This window comes from Scardinius erythrophthalmus (genome assembly GCF_964197995.2).
Source record: "Scardinius erythrophthalmus genome assembly, chromosome: 5".
In the NCBI taxonomy this organism is placed as follows: domain Eukaryota; kingdom Metazoa; phylum Chordata; class Actinopteri; order Cypriniformes; family Leuciscidae; genus Scardinius; species Scardinius erythrophthalmus.
The window spans coordinates 1579589-1595903 of NC_138225.1; the positions used below are offsets into that span (position 1 = coordinate 1579589).

At 36.3% G+C, this 16315-nt stretch overlaps 1 protein-coding gene across 2 annotated transcripts in view; it reads right to left on the minus strand.

Moving 5' to 3' along the window:
* ddrgk1 (DDRGK domain containing 1) overlaps positions 1–16315 on the minus strand; it is a 28919-nt gene that overhangs the window by 4367 nt on the left and 8237 nt on the right. For both annotated transcript variants that reach the window (XR_014030230.1, XM_081365875.1), the window contains exons 3-6: positions 9583–9719; positions 9169–9270; positions 7565–7687; positions 6262–6300 (exon numbers count right to left, since the gene is read on the minus strand). Coding sequence is in view for 1 of the 2 variants with exons in the window: in XM_081365875.1 (XP_081222001.1) it covers positions 6262–6300; positions 7565–7687; positions 9169–9270; positions 9583–9719 (401 nt within the window). In the remaining variant the exon portion in view is untranslated. The remainder of the gene's footprint in view (positions 1–6261; positions 6301–7564; positions 7688–9168; positions 9271–9582; positions 9720–16315) is intronic.

Consider the following 16315-nt stretch of genomic DNA (forward strand, 5'->3'; position numbering starts at 1 on the left):
AGTCAGAATTGCGAGATATAAAGTCAGAATTGCGAGATATAAAGTCAGAATTGCAAGATATAAAGTCAGAATTGCGAGATATAAAGTCAGATATAAAGTCAGAATTGCAAGATATAAAGTCAGAATTGCGAAATATAAAGTCAGAATTGCGAGATATAAAGTCAGATATAAAGTCAGAATTGCGAGTTATAAAGTCAGAATTGCAAGATATAAAGTCAGAATTGCGAGATATAAAGTCAGAATTGCGAGATATGAAGTCAGATATAAAGTCAGAATTGCGAGTTATAAAGTCAGAATTGCGAGATATAAAGTCAGAATTGCAAGATATAAAGTCAGAATTGCGAGATATAAAGTCAGATATAAAGTCAGAATTGCAAGATATAAAGTCAGATATAAAGTCAGAATTGCGAGTTATAAAGTCAGAATTGCAAGATATAAAGTCAGAATTGCGAGATATAAAGTCAGAATTGCGAGATATAAAGTCAGAATTGCGAGATATAAAGTCAGATATAAAGTCAGAATTGCGAGATATAAAGTCAGAATTGCGAGATATAAAGTCAGATATAAAGTCAGAATTGCGAGATATAAAGTCAGATATAAAGTCAGAATTGCGAGTTATAAAGTCAGAATTGCGAGATATAAAGTCAGAATTGCAAGATATAAAGTCAGAATTGCGAGATATAAAGTCAGATATAAAGTCAGAATTGCAAGATATAAAGTCAGATATAAAGTCAGAATTGCGAGTTATAAAGTCAGAATTGCAAGATATAAAGTCAGAATTGCGAGATATAAAGTCAGAATTGCGAGATATAAAGTCAGAATTGCGAGATATAAAGTCAGATATAAAGTCAGAATTGCGAGATATAAAGTCAGAATTGCGAGATATAAAGTCAGATATAAAGTCAGAATTGCGAGATATAAAGTCAGATATAAAGTCAGAATTGCGAGTTATAAAGTCAGAATTGCGAGATATAAAGTCAGAATTGAGAGATATAAAGTCAGAATTGCGAGATATAAAGTCAGATATAAAGTCAGAATTGCAAGATATAAAGTCAGAATTGCGAGATATAGTCAGAATTGCGAGATATAAAGTCAGATATAAAGTCAGAATTGCGAGTTATAAAGTCAGAATTGCGAGATATAAAGTCAGAATTGCGAGTTATAAAGTCAGAATTGCAAGATATAAAGTCAGAATTGCGAGATATAAAGTCAGAATTGCGAGATATAAAGTCAGATATAAAGTCAGAATTGCGAGATATAAAGTCAGATATAAAGTCAGAATTGCGAGTTATAAAGTCAGAATTGCAAGATATAAAGTCAGAATTGCGAGATATAAAGTCAGAATTGCGAGATATAAAGTCAGATATAAAGTCAGAATTGCGAGATATAAAGTCAGAATTGCGAGATATAAAGTCAGAATTGCGAGATATAAAGTCAGAATTGCGAGATATAAAGTCAGAATTGCGAGATATAAAGTCAGATATAAAGTCAGAATTGCGAGATATAAAGTCAGAATTGCGAGATATAAAGTCAGAATTGCGAGATATAAAGTCAGATATAAAGTCAGAATTGCGAGATATAAAGTCAGATATAAAGTCAGAATTGCGAGTTATAAAGTCAGAATTGCAAGATATAAAGTCAGAATTGCGAGATATAAAGTCAGATATAAAGTCAGAATTGCGAGATATAAAGTCAGAATTGCGAGATATAAAGTCAGAATTGCGAGTTATAAAGTCAGAATTGCGAGTTATAAAGTCAGAATTGCGAGATATAAAGTCAGAATTGCGAGATATAAAGTCAGAATTGCGAGATATAAAGTCAGAATTGCGAGTTATAAAGTCAGAATTGCAAGATATAAAGTCAGAATTGCGAGATATAAAGTCAGATATAAAGTCAGAATTGCGAGATATAAAGTCAGAATTGCGAGATATAAAGTCAGAATTGCGAGTTATAAAGTCAGAATTGCGAGATATAAAGTCAGAATTGCGAGATATAAAGTCAGATATAAAGTCAGAATTGCGAGATATAAAGTCAGAATTGCGAGATATAAAGTCAGAATTGCGAGATATAAAGTCAGAATTGCGAGATATAAAGTCAGAATTGCGAGATATAAAGTCAGATATAAAGTCAGAATTGCGAGTTATAAAGTCAGAATTGCAAGATAAAGTCAGAATTGCGAGATATAAAGTCAGAATTGCGAGATATAAAGTCAGATATAAAGTCAGAATTGCGAGATATAAAGTCAGATATAAAGTCAGAATTGCGAGTTATAAAGTCAGAATTGCGAGATATAAAGTCAGAATGGCGAGATATAAAGTCAGAATTGCGAGATATAAAGTCAGATATAAAGTCAGAATTGCGAGTTATAAAGTCAGAATTGCAAGATATAAAGTCAGAATTGCGAGATAAAGTCAGAATTGCGAGATATAAAGTCAGATATAAAGTCAGAATTGCGAGATAAAGTCAGAATTGCGAAATATAAAGTCAGAATTGCGAGATATAAAGTCAGAATTGCGAGATATAAAGTCAGAATTGCGAGATATAAAGTCAGATATAAAGTCAGAATTGCGAGATATAAAGTCAGAATTGCGAGATATAGTCAGAATTGCGAGTTATAAAGTCAGAATTGCAAGATATAAAGTCGGAATTGCGAGATATAAAGTCAGATATAAAGTCAGAATTGCGAGATATAAAGTCAGAATTGCGAGATATAAAGTCAGAATTGCAAGATATAAAGTCAGAATTGCGAGATATAAAGTCAGAATTGCGAGATATAAAGTCAGATATAAAGTCAGAATTGCAAGATATAAAGTCAGAATTGCGAGATATAAAGTCAGATATAAAGTCAGAATTGCGAGTTATAAAGTCAGAATTGCGAGTTATAAAGTCAGAATTGCAAGATATAAAGTCAGAATTGCGAGATATAAAGTCAGAATTGCGAGATATAAAGTCAGAATTGCGAGATATAAAGTCAGAATTGCGAGATATAAAGTCAGATATAAAGTCAGAATTGCGAGATATAAAGTCAGAATTGCGAGATATAAAGTCAGAATTGCGAGATATAAAGTCAGATATAAAGTCAGAATTGCGAGATATAAAGTCAGATATAAAGTCAGAATTGCGAGTCATAAAGTCAGAATTGCGAGATATAAAGTCAGAATTGCGAGTTATAAAGTCAGAATTGCAAGATATAAAGTCAGAATTGCGAGATATAAAGTCAGAATTGCGAGATATAAAGTCAGATATAAAGTCAGAATTGCGAGATATAAAGTCAGATATAAAGTCAGAATTGCGAGTTATAAAGTCAGAATTGCAAGATATAAAGTCAGAATTGCGAGATATAAAGTCAGAATTGCGAGATATAAAGTCAGATATAAAGTCAGAATTGCGAGATATAAAGTCAGATATAAAGTCAGAATTGCGAGATATAAAGTCAGAATTGCGAGATATAAAGTCAGAATTGCGAGATATAAAGTCAGAATTGCGAGATATAAAGTCAGATATAAAGTCAGAATTGCGAGATATAAAGTCAGAATTGCGAGATATAAAGTCAGAATTGCGAGATATAAAGTCAGAATTGCGAGATATAAAGTCAGATATAAAGTCAGAATTGCGAGATATAAAGTCAGAATTGCGAGATATAAAGTCAGAATTGCGAGATATAAAGTCAGATATAAAGTCAGAATTGCGAGATATAAAGTCAGAATTGCGAGATATAAAGTCAGAATTGCGAGTTATAAAGTCAGAATTGCAAGATATAAAGTCAGAATTGCGAGATATAAAGTCAGAATTGCGAGATATAAAGTCAGATATAAAGTCAGAATTGCGAGATAAAGTCAGAATTGCGAGATATAAAGTCAGAATTGCGAGATATAAAGTCAGAATTGCAAGATATAAAGTCAGAATTGCGAGATATAAAGTCAGAATTGCGAGATATAAAGTCAGATATAAAGTCAGAATTGCGAGATATAAAGTCAGAATTGCGAGATATAAAGTCAGAATTGCGAGATATAAAGTCAGAATTGCGAGATATAAAGTCAGATATAAAGTCAGAATTGCGAGATATAAAGTCAGAATTGCGAGATATAGTCAGAATTGCGAGTTATAAAGTCAGAATTGCGAGATATAAAGTCAGATATAAAGTCAGAATTGCGAGATATAAAGTCAGAATTGCGAGATATAGTCAGAATTGCGAGTTATAAAGTCAGAATTGCAAGATATAAAGTCAGAATTGCGAGATATAAAGTCAGATATAAAGTCAGAATTGCAAGATATAAAGTCAGAATTGCGAGATATAAAGTCAGATATAAAGTCAGAATTGCGAGATATAAAGTCAGAATTGCGAGATATAAAGTCAGAATTGCGAGATATAAAGTCAGAATTGCGAGATATAAAGTCAGAATTGCGAGATATAAAGTCAGAATTGCGAGATATAAAGTCAGATATAAAGTCAGAATTGCGAGTTATAAAGTCAGAATTGCAAGATATAAAGTCAGAATTGCGAGATATAAAGTCAGAATTGCGAGATATAAAGTCAGATATAAAGTCAGAATTGCGAGATATAAAGTCAGATATAAAGTCAGAATTGCGAGTTATAAAGTCAGAATTGCGAGATATAAAGTCAGAATTGCGAGTTATAAAGTCAGAATTGCAAGATATAAAGTCAGAATTGCGAGATATAAAGTCAGAATTGCGAGATATAAAGTCAGATATAAAGTCAGAATTGCGAGATATAAAGTCAGATATAAAGTCAGAATTGCGAGTTATAAAGTCAGAATTGCAAGATATAAAGTCAGATATAAAGTCAGAATTGCGAGATATAAAGTCAGAATTGCGAGATATAAAGTCAGATATAAAGTCAGAATTGCGAGATATAGGGCCCTATCTTGCACCCAGCGCAATTGACTTTGTACAGCGACGCATGTATCATTCCTATTTTGCACCCGCGCAAAGCGCACTTTTCCCTCCACAGAAGCACGTCGGTTAACTAAGAAATACACTTGCGCTCCCCGGGGCGGTTCAGCGCAAAGAGGAGGCGTGTTCCAGCGCAAACGTTCCTTCATGCTATTTTGCAGGTTTAGAAAACAATTGCGCTACTAACCAGGAAAAAATAGTTTAAAGTCAGTGGCGCGTTGCGCATGTTATTCATATGCTATTTTAAGGGCGCATGCTTGGCCATAATCAATGTAGCGTGTGCACAACGCGCATACACTTCGATTCTCTCATCTACACAGAAGCAGCAGTTTTCATTTTTGCAAATCATACATTATTACGATAGATAGATAGATAGATAGATAGACAGACAAACAATTTATTATAAAAGCATACATCTAGCTTACACATTTACCCAAATTATACGCCTATATCATACGCCTTTTTAACCGAAGTTAATTTGGGTGTGTTTCTCCATCCCCAACGTCCCTGACGAGAACGTCGGTCTCCTTGGATGTGAACCGATCCTGGCGCGCGCCTGGCAAATCCGCCGTTACAATAGGAATCCGCTTTAGAACAAACTCTAAAAGGGAAACATTCCCTTTAAGAGCATTCCCTGCTCTTAAAGGGAATGTGAGATGACGCTCTGATTGGTTTATTTCACGTTACGCCCAAACCACACCTATGAATAATGAAGCTACTTCAGACCAACCCCTTTTAGATTTGCGCCTGGCGCATGAGTCATTTATCCCGCCGGGAAAATAGCAACAGCGCCAAGACCCGCCCACAAAGTTACTTGCGCTTTGCGCTTTGACACTTGCGTTTCAGATCGTTAAAATAGGGCCCATAAAGTCAGAATTGTGAGATATAAAGTCAGAATTGCGAGATATAAAGTCAGAATTGCGAGATATAAAGTCAGAATTGCGAGATATAAAGTCAGAATTGCGAGATATAAAGTCAGAATTGCGAGATATAAAGTCAGATATAAAGTCAGAATTGCGAGATATAAAGTCAGAATTGTGAAATATAAAGTCAGAATTGCGTGATATAAAGCTGCAATTGCGAGATATAAAGTCAGAATTGTGAGATATAAACTCGCAATTGTGAGATAAAAAGTTGCAATTATCTTTTAAAATGTTTTATTCTGTGGCGGAAACAAGCTTTCCATAATCATCTGATCGTTTGCTTTAAGCGCATCATTCAAGTTCCAAATAAAAAGACAATTATAATAAAATAGCTTTCATTAATAAAGCATATCATACTTTATAGTGCATTATCATAAAAGGCATATTTCAACACACATCTGAATGTATAACGGACACACTTTACCTTGACGTACTGGATGAACTCTTGCAGAAGGTTGCGAGACTGAAAAACACAAAATAACTTTAAAATCTGATAGATTTTGCTTTACATTCAGTTTCGCCTGTAGTGTCTCGCCTTAAAGGGGTCATGACACGAGAAATCAAGTTCAGTTTCTGACGGACTCCACACGCTTGAGTCTGTCGACAACGGGACAAATGCAAGAGTGAAAGAACGTTTATCCAGTTGGTCTGAGTCTCTGTAAACACTTCAGAAGATCCCAGCGTCAGGAACAGAGGATGGTTTATTATAATGGCGTCCCGGATCGTGTCACAGGATTATATGTTTGTTCGGAGCATTTGACTGCAGATTGTTTTGCAATGGAGAGTTCACAAAGAAACTTTTGTTGAACGATGAAGCAGCGACTGTAGTGGATCTGACAGCACAAACCCTGAGTAAATGATTTCATAATGCTGTCTGTAAATTATGGTTTAAATGGATAATGTTTTCAATTGTGTGTGAGTGTTGATACTGTTTCCTGTGCAGTGACGTTAGCCAATCACAACAGTGGCATTTACTGACAAGCCTTAAAGTCCCCCTGTGGTGTAAATCCAGCGTTTAATGTTGTTTATGTCTCTATGTGGTGTTATTAATCTGCTTTAAGACAAAGCATGTGTAAATTCATAAGTCGACACCATTGCTGAGTATTTCCTCCTTAAAACTGCAGTGAACCAAAGACAGTCTCAAAAACACGCTTTGAAATCGCTGGTGTTTCTGACGTCACAAACTAGCTTGTAACCAATCAGATCAACGTGTGATCGTCAACCAGTGGATCTCTGAGCTGAGGGAGTGAGTGGAGGCGGGGCTCATTTGCATATTCATAGAACCGCGCACACTAAATGAGGTGAGGGTGTCGAGTTACAGTCAAGATATTTTAAGGCATGAAGATTTTTTCTAGGAAAAAACGTTTAAATATGTCATTTTGGTGATTAAAGATGAGTTTAAAGGGATGAAATTATTATATACAGGGGGACTTTAAAGGTGCACCTTAAAAAGAGATAATTTCAGACAGACGCTCAGGATGAGGGTTAAAAATAATATTTTTTCTACATATATATTTGTTTTTCGTGCAAAAAAACTATTAAAATTATAAGTGAATCCATGTCATGACCCCTTTAATAAATGAACCAGGAATGACCCTAAAATGAACTTTTACAACCTTTGCAGGTTTGCACGGATACATTGTTGCAAACACACTCACTCCCGTCTCTAAACACTAAGTGACTTTAGCACCGGACGGACAGCGCTGCAGATGTTCTGAGGAACGCACCTCTTCTTCGTCGAGCTCTTCTGCTTCTCCCTGATCCTCGACCACAAACGCCTCCTTCATCCGCTGGTACTCCTCCTCTTCTCTCCGCTCCTGATCCTCTTTGGCACGACGCAACTCATCCTCCTGTGGACGAGACATTTACAAACATTCACTGATATTTAAGTAGGAAAGCTGACTGTTTTTCTGTGTTCCACATGAGTTTCACAGTTAATTACACATATAAAGTATGCCCAATGCCAATATCTTGGTTAGATTAGGTCGGCGATGGCCAAAATAAAGCCCTATTTTAAGGTAGTAAATAACACATGCATCATTTCTGCAATGGAATTTATATGTATTGTACGTAATATTTACTAAAATAAATAGGGATGCACCGATATCAAAATTTCAGCCGATACTGATAACCGATAATTCTTTATATTTGAAAGTTGAAAACCGATATATCGGCTGATAAATCGAAATCCAAGTTTTTATATAATTTTACAAGCCTTGTTACAAAAACAAAAGTCTCACCATTAAAATCCACGTCTCAAACACACAATTATGATGTTCTCATGATAATGTTATGTAGCCGATATGACAGACTTGCACTGCACATGTTGCACTGAACTGTACTTTCATTTTTTGTGATTTTAATGTTTCAATTAATTGTAAACCCTCATGTTGAACAGTGCACATCTGAAGAGTCTCAGCTGAAGGACATAATACATCATTAATCGTCTCTAATATATCAGACAAATTTTCTTATCAGGCCGATAACATTAAAAATGAACCGATATCGGCTGATACCGATATGGTGGCCGATATATCGTGCATCCCTAAAAAAAAAAGAATAAATAATTTGAAAATGAATTCATTTTTGATCAATTCCCCACGGACAAAATCAATCCCGCCCTACATTTGTTCTTGTTCCAGAAACGGATATACGTCACAATAGGGAAGAATCGACTAGCACAAATCCCGTTTCATGCCGACTTTAAAATGTGTTTTTACTGCATGCCGACAGTAAATGGACAAAGTATTAAAGTGTTTAATTCCCATTGTTAGACAAAGACAGTAAACTGATGAAGACAGAGAATTGGTGCATCTGCTTATCTGGGTTCTCAGCGCTGTCAAAATAAAAGTCCCGCTTCTGACACTTACTATAGTAAGTCCTTTTCTTACTCTGTATTTTTGTCTTGTTTCCAGTCCAAACATCTACAAATTCTTAAATCAAGATGCATTTACTAGATGAGTAAAATGCCATAAGATATTATGTCTTGTTTTCTGGGGAAATAAATCAAAATTACGTGAGTTGTTGCTTAAAACAAGAAAAATAATCAGCCAATAGCATAAAAAAAATTATATTGTTTCTGTTTCAATTAACATTATTTTTCTGACCACATTGGCAGATCATTTTGATTTTTTTAAGCAACGACTCACTTAATTTTGATTTATTTATTTGGGTTAGGTTAGGGTTAGGGTTAGTTAGGGTTAGGGTTAGGGTTAGAGTGGGTTAGGGTTAGGGCATGTTTTGTTCGGACTGGAAAAAGACAAAAATACTGAGTAAGAAAAGCATGTTTTGCAGTGTGGCCAAACAGAAAAGGGTTATTTGTCAAAATGACCTGTTTTTGCTCTTGCAGTTTCTCCTTCTCCTCTTCTTTCTGTCTCTCTTGATCTCGGAGTTCCTGCATCTTCTTCCTCTCCTCTCGCTCTTCCAGCTCGGCCTAAAACACACACACACACACACACACACACACACACACACACACGTATGATACGTCTGAAACATGACATGTAGCATATGGAGTGAATTTTGTGCCATAAACAAATAAATCCAGCATTTTGCAAACAAACTCGATCTGCATTGCAAAGGAAAACTCGACTCACAAACAAACAGAAAGCAATGTGCGAATAATACAACGGTCAATCTGAGCGAAAACTCAGAGGAGTAACAAATATGTATTGTGTTTCACAAATATACATAAATGAGCCTAGATAATATTCCACAAATAAACATGAATGCAGAATGTTGTGACCTCTCTCTGAGCTTTCCGCGCTTGCTTCTCTTCCAGCTTCTTCTGTTTCTTCGCTCCCACTTTCCCGGCGGCCTGAGGTCGTTCTTCAGACGCTGGCCGGTCCTCCTGATTCTCATCGGCTTCCACAGGACTGTCCTCTGAAGAGAGATAAACACTTTCAACTTCACGGAAAACCTCTTCTGTGATATACAGTGGTGGACAAAATTATTCAAATGCTGTCAGGTTCTCGGCGCTGTCAAAATAAAAGTCCCGCTTCTGACACTTACCATGGTGTTTTCTCACTCAGTATTTTTGTCTTGTTTCCAGTCCAAATATCAAAAAAAAATCTTAAATCAAGATGCATTTACTAGATGAGTAAAATGACCTAAAAAATTCTATCTTGTTTCCTGATAAAAAAAAAATTTAATTAAGTGAGTTTTTGCTTAAAACAAAATCATTTAATGTCATTTTACTTATCTAGTAAATGCATCTTGATTTAAGAATTTTTTAGATATTTGGACTGGAAACAAGACAAAAATACTAAGTAAGAAAAGCATGTTTTGCAGTGAACACCTGACAGATCTGAAAATATCCTCCAAAACACTATTTCATTTTATTAAACGCAATTACAATTTCAAAGCAAATTACAGCATCTCTCTGGCACGGTGTCAATATATTTCTATTATTTACAAATATGATCTAATATAATGCAATCACAATACTTCCTCCTGTAGATGAATCATGGTACATCGTTCTGTAATACACGATTTGTGAAAGGTTGTTTAAATATGCAAATGAGTGCAATTAAATATGCACTAATTTGCATAACGTTCACTAGACATTGGATTAAGGCAGGCTCAAAATTTGTTGAAATATGTCTGAATTGTTGAAATATTAGTCCAGTTAAACAGAACTTTATACGGTATAATATATATAGTTTCAAAGCAGCTTCACAGCAATAAACAGGGAAACAACAGAATACTGTCAATAGCCAGAAAAATTGATTTTCACAATAATATCAATAAATAATGTTTTATTCATATAGTGCCTTTCAAGAACCAAAGGACACTTTACATAATATTTACACAATATTTTTAGGATTTTTTAAAATAAAAATCATATACAAATCAGTTGTATATATATATATTAGGGCTGTCAAAAGATTAATCGCGATTAATCGCATCCAAAATAAAAGTTTGTGTTTAAATAATATATGTGTGTGTACTGTGTATAATTAAATTTGTATATATAAATACACACACATGCTTGTATATATTTAAGAAAAATGTGTAATTTATATATAAAAAAATTATATTTATATATAATATAAATTATCTATAAATATATACAGTATATGTATGCAAATATTTTTTAAATATATACATGCATGTGTGTGTATTTATATATACAAAATAATTATACACAGTACACACACATATATAATGTAAACACAAACTTTTATTTTGGATGCGATTAATCTTTTGACAGCCCTAATATATATATATATATATATATATATATATATATAACAATTTAGAATTTAAATAGGAATAAAACATACTTATTCATTTTAATCCTTGTTATTATTTATATAATTAATTTATAATTAAAAATAAACGTTTCCCCTTACTATAGTGCTGTACTGTTATATTTATTATTCTTTGTTAATTATTTATTTTCATATTAATCAAATTATTTATTTATGTAATTATTTCATGTTAGTTCACAGTGCATTAACTAATATTAACAAGATTTTAATAACGTATTAGTAAATGTTGAAATTAATATTAACTAAGATTAATAAATGCTGTAGAAGTGTTGTTCATTCTTAGTTCATGTGAACTAATGAACCTTATAGAGCTGGTAAGTCCCGCCCATCTGTAAAACCCCGCTGGACCTCTAGGTTGAAAAATCGTCAATGCAAGTGAATGGGAGAAAATAATTATTTTCTGGTCCCGTTTGAATTGTGCCATGAATTGAACATATGTTGTCTGTGAATTTTTTATATAACTTTTCATGTTACGAGTTTGACAGTATATGGTATGATTCTTCGGCTAGCAGTTGTGGAAAAGACATAACGAGAAAGACTACATATCGCCTATGTGACGTCACCCCATAAAGTTGACTTACCCGTGGTTTTCGCCAACCTCAACGATTTTGTCCTCTCCCTGAAAGAAGGCGGTGAAGTGCACCAAAGACACAGCCATGTTTAGCGGGATCCGTGAGCTAGTGTGCGTGTGCGAGTGGTGTTGACGTTTCAAACGCGTCGAGAGTTGTAGTCCACAAAGTGCTCTCACACAAAGTCTAACCGTATCAAACTTCTACCCGCTAAATTGTATCATTCTTTACACGAAAAGTTATATAAAAAATTCACAGACAACATATGTTCACATTCATGGCACAATTCAAACGGGACCAGAAAATAATTATTTTCTCCCATTCACTTGCATTGACGATTTTTCAACCTAGAGGTCCAGTGGGATTAGCGGAAGGGGCGGGACTTACCAGCTCTATTGTAAAGTGTTACCAGAACAATGAACTTCGCTACAAATGGAACACTTCCTCTGCCGTCACTGTTACAGTGTAGCGTGGAGATCAGTGGTTTATGTTAATGACTGTGTTGATTGTCACTGTTACAGTGTAGCGTGGAGATCAGTGGTTTATGTTAATGACTGTGTTGATCGTCACTGTTACAGTGTAGCGTGGAGATCAGTGGTTTATGAATGACTGTGTTGATCGTCACTGTTACAGTGTAGCGTGGAGATCAGTGGTTTATGAATGACTGTGTTGATTGTCACTGTTACAGTGTAGCGTGGAGATCAGTGGTTTATGTTAATGACTGTGTTGATTGTCACTGTTACAGTGTAGCGTGGAGATCAGTGGTTTATGAATGACTGTGTTGATTGTCACTGTTACAGTGTAGCGTGGAGATCAGTGGTTTATGTTAATGACTGTGTTGATCGTCACTGTTACAGTGTAGCGTGGAGATCAGTGGTTTATGTTAATGACTGTGTTGATCGTCACTGTTACAGTGTAGCGTGGAGATCAGTGGTTTATGAATGACTGTGTTGATCGTCACTGTTACAGTGTAGCGTGGAGATCAGTGGTTTATGAATGACTGTGTTGATTGTCACTGTTACAGTGTAGCGTGGAGATCAGTGGTTTATGTTAATGACTGTGTTGATCGTCACTGTTACAGTGTAGCGTGGAGATCAGTGGTTTATGAATGACTGTGTTGATCGTCACTGTTACAGTGTAGCGTGGAGATCAGTGGTTTATGAATGACTGTGTTGATCGTCACTGTTACAGTGTAGCGTGGAGATCAGTGGTTTATGTTAATGACTGTGTTGATCGTCACTGTTACAGTGTAGCGTGGAGATCAGTGGTTTATGAATGACTGTGTTGATCGTCACTGTTACAGTGTAGCGTGGAGATCAGTGGTTTATGAATGACTGTGTTGATCGTCACTGTTACAGTGTAGCGTGGAGATCAGTGGTTTATGTTAATGACTGTGTTGATTGTCACTGTTACAGTGTAGCGTGGAGATCAGTGGTTTATGTTAATGACTGTGTTGATTGTCACTGTTACAGTGTAGCGTGGAGATCAGTGGTTTATGTTAATGACTGTGTTGATTGTCACGGTTACAGTGTAGCGTGGAGATCAGTGGTTTATGTTAATGACTGTGTTGATTGTCACTGTTACAGTGTAGCGTGGAGATCAGTGGTTTATGAATGACTGTGTTGATTGTCACTGTTACAGTGTAGCGTGGAGATCAGTGGTTTATGTTAATGACTGTGTTGATTGTCACTGTTACAGTGTAGCGTGGAGATCAGTGGTTTATGAATGACTGTGTTGATTGTCACTGTTACAGTGTAGCGTGGAGATCAGTGGTTTATGAATGACTGTGTTGATCGTCACTGTTACAGTGTAGCGTGGAGATCAGTGGTTTATGAATGACTGTGTTGATCGTCACTGTTACAGTGTAGCGTGGAGATCAGTGGTTTATGTTAATGACTGTGTTGATCGTCACTGTTACAGTGTAGCGTGGAGATCAGTGGTTTATGTTAATGACTGTGTTGATCGTCACTGTTACAGTGTAGCGTGGAGATCAGTGGTTTATGAATGACTGTGTTGATTGTCACTGTTACAGTGTAGCGTGGAGATCAGTGGTTTATGTTAATGACTGTGTTGATTGTCACTGTTACAGTGTAGCGTGGAGATCAGTGGTTTATGTTAATGACTGTGTTGATTGTCACTGTTACAGTGTAGCGTGGAGATCAGTGGTTTATGTTAATGACTGTGTTGATTGTCACGGTTACAGTGTAGCGTGGAGATCAGTGGTTTATGTTAATGACTGTGTTGATTGTCACTGTTACAGTGTAGCGTGGAGATCAGTGGTTTATGAATGACTGTGTTGATTGTCACTGTTACAGTGTAGCGTGGAGATCAGTGGTTTATGTTAATGACTGTGTTGATTGTCACTGTTACAGTGTAGCGTGGAGATCAGTGGTTTATGTTAATGACTGTGTTGATTGTCACTGTTACAGTGTAGCGTGGAGATCAGTGGTTTATGAATGACTGTGTTGATTGTCACTGTTACAGTGTAGCGTGGAGATCAGTGGTTTATGAATGACTGTGTTGATTGTCACTGTTACAGTGTAGCGTGGAGATCAGTGGTTTATGAATGACTGTGTTGATTGTCACTGTTACAGTGTAGCGTGGAGATCAGTGGTTTATGTTAATGACTGTGTTGATTGTCACTGTTACAGTGTAGCGTGGAGATCAGTGGTTTATGAATGACTGTGTTGATCGTCACTGTTACAGTGTAGCGTGGAGATCAGTGGTTTATGAATGACTGTGTTGATCGTCACTGTTACAGTGTAGCGTGGAGATCAGTGGTTTATGTTAATGACTGTGTTGATCGTCACTGTTACAGTGTAGCGTGGAGATCAGTGGTTTATGAATGACTGTGTTGATCGTCACTGTTACAGTGTAGCGTGGAGATCAGTGGTTTATGTTAATGACTGTGTTGATCGTCACTGTTACAGTGTAGCGTGGAGATCAGTGGTTTATGAATGACTGTGTTGATTGTCACTGTTACAGTGTAGCGTGGAGATCAGTGGTTTATGAATGACTGTGTTGATTGTCACTGTTACAGTGTAGCGTGGAGATCAGTGGTTTATGAATGACTGTGTTGATTGTCACTGTTACAGTGTAGCGTGGAGATCAGTGGTTTATGAATGACTGTGTTGATTGTCACTGTTACAGTGTAGCGTGGAGATCAGTGGTTTATGTTAATGACTGTGTTGATCGTCACTGTTACAGTGTAGCGTGGAGATCAGTGGTTTATGTTAATGACTGTGTTGATTGTCACTGTTACAGTGTAGCGTGGAGATCAGTGGTTTATGAATGACTGTGTTGATTGTCACTGTTACAGTGTAGCGTGGCGATCAGTGGTTTATGAATGACTGTGTTGATTGTCACTGTTACAGTGTAGCGTGGAGATCAGTGGTTTATGTTAATGACTGTGTTGATTGTCACTGTTACAGTGTAGCGTGGAGATCAGTGGTTTATGAATGACTGTGTTGATTGTCACTGTTACAGTGTAGCGTGGAGATCAGTGGTTTATGTTAATGACTGTGTTGATTGTCACTGTTACAGTGTAGCGTGGAGATCAGTGGTTTATGTTAATGACTGTGTTGATTGTCACTGTTACAGTGTAGCGTGGAGATCAGTGGTTTATGTTAATGACTGTGTTGATTGTCACTGTTACAGTGTAGCGTGGAGATCAGTGGTTTATGAATGACTGTGTTGATTGTCACTGTTACAGTGTAGCGTGGAGATCAGTGGTTTATGAATGACTGTGTTGATTGTCACTGTTACAGTGTAGCGTGGAGATCAGTGGTTTATGAATGACTGTGTTGATTGTCACTGTTACAGTGTAGCGTGGAGATCAGTGGTTTATGAATGACTGTGTTGATTGTCACTGTTACAGTGTAGCGTGGAGATCAGTGGTTTATGTTAATGACTGTGTTGATTGTCACTGTTACAGTGTAGCGTGGAGATCAGTGGTTTATGTTAATGACTGTGTTGATTGTCACTGTTACAGTGTAGCGTGGAGATCAGTGGTTTATGTTAATGACTGTGTTGATTGTCACTGTTACAGTGTAGCGTGGAGATCAGTGGTTTATGTTAATGACTGTGTTGATTGTCACTGTTACAGTGTAGCGTGGAGATCAGTGGTTTATGTTAATGACTGTGTTGATTGTCACTGTTACAGTGTAGCGTGGAGATCAGTGGTTTATGTTAATGACTGTGTTGATCGTCACTGTTACAGTGTAGCGTGGAGATCAGTGGTTTATGCTAATGACTGTGTTGATCGTCACTGTTACAGTGTAGCGTGGAGATCAGTGGTTTATGAATGACTGTGTTGATTGTCACTGTTACAGTGTAGCGTGGAGATCAGTGGTTTATGTTAATGACTGTGTTGATCGTCACTGTTACAGTGTAGCGTGGAGATCAGTGGTTTATGTTAATGACTGTGTTGATCGTCACTGTTACAGTGTAGCGTGGAGATCAGTGGTTTATGTTAATGACTGTGTTGATCGTCACTGTTACAGTGTAGCGTGGAGATCAGTGGTTTATGTTAATGACTGTGTTGATCGTCACTGTTACAGTGTAGCGTGGAGCGCAGTGGTTTATGAATGACTGTGTTGATTGTCACTGTTACAGTGTAGCGTGGAGATCAGTGGTT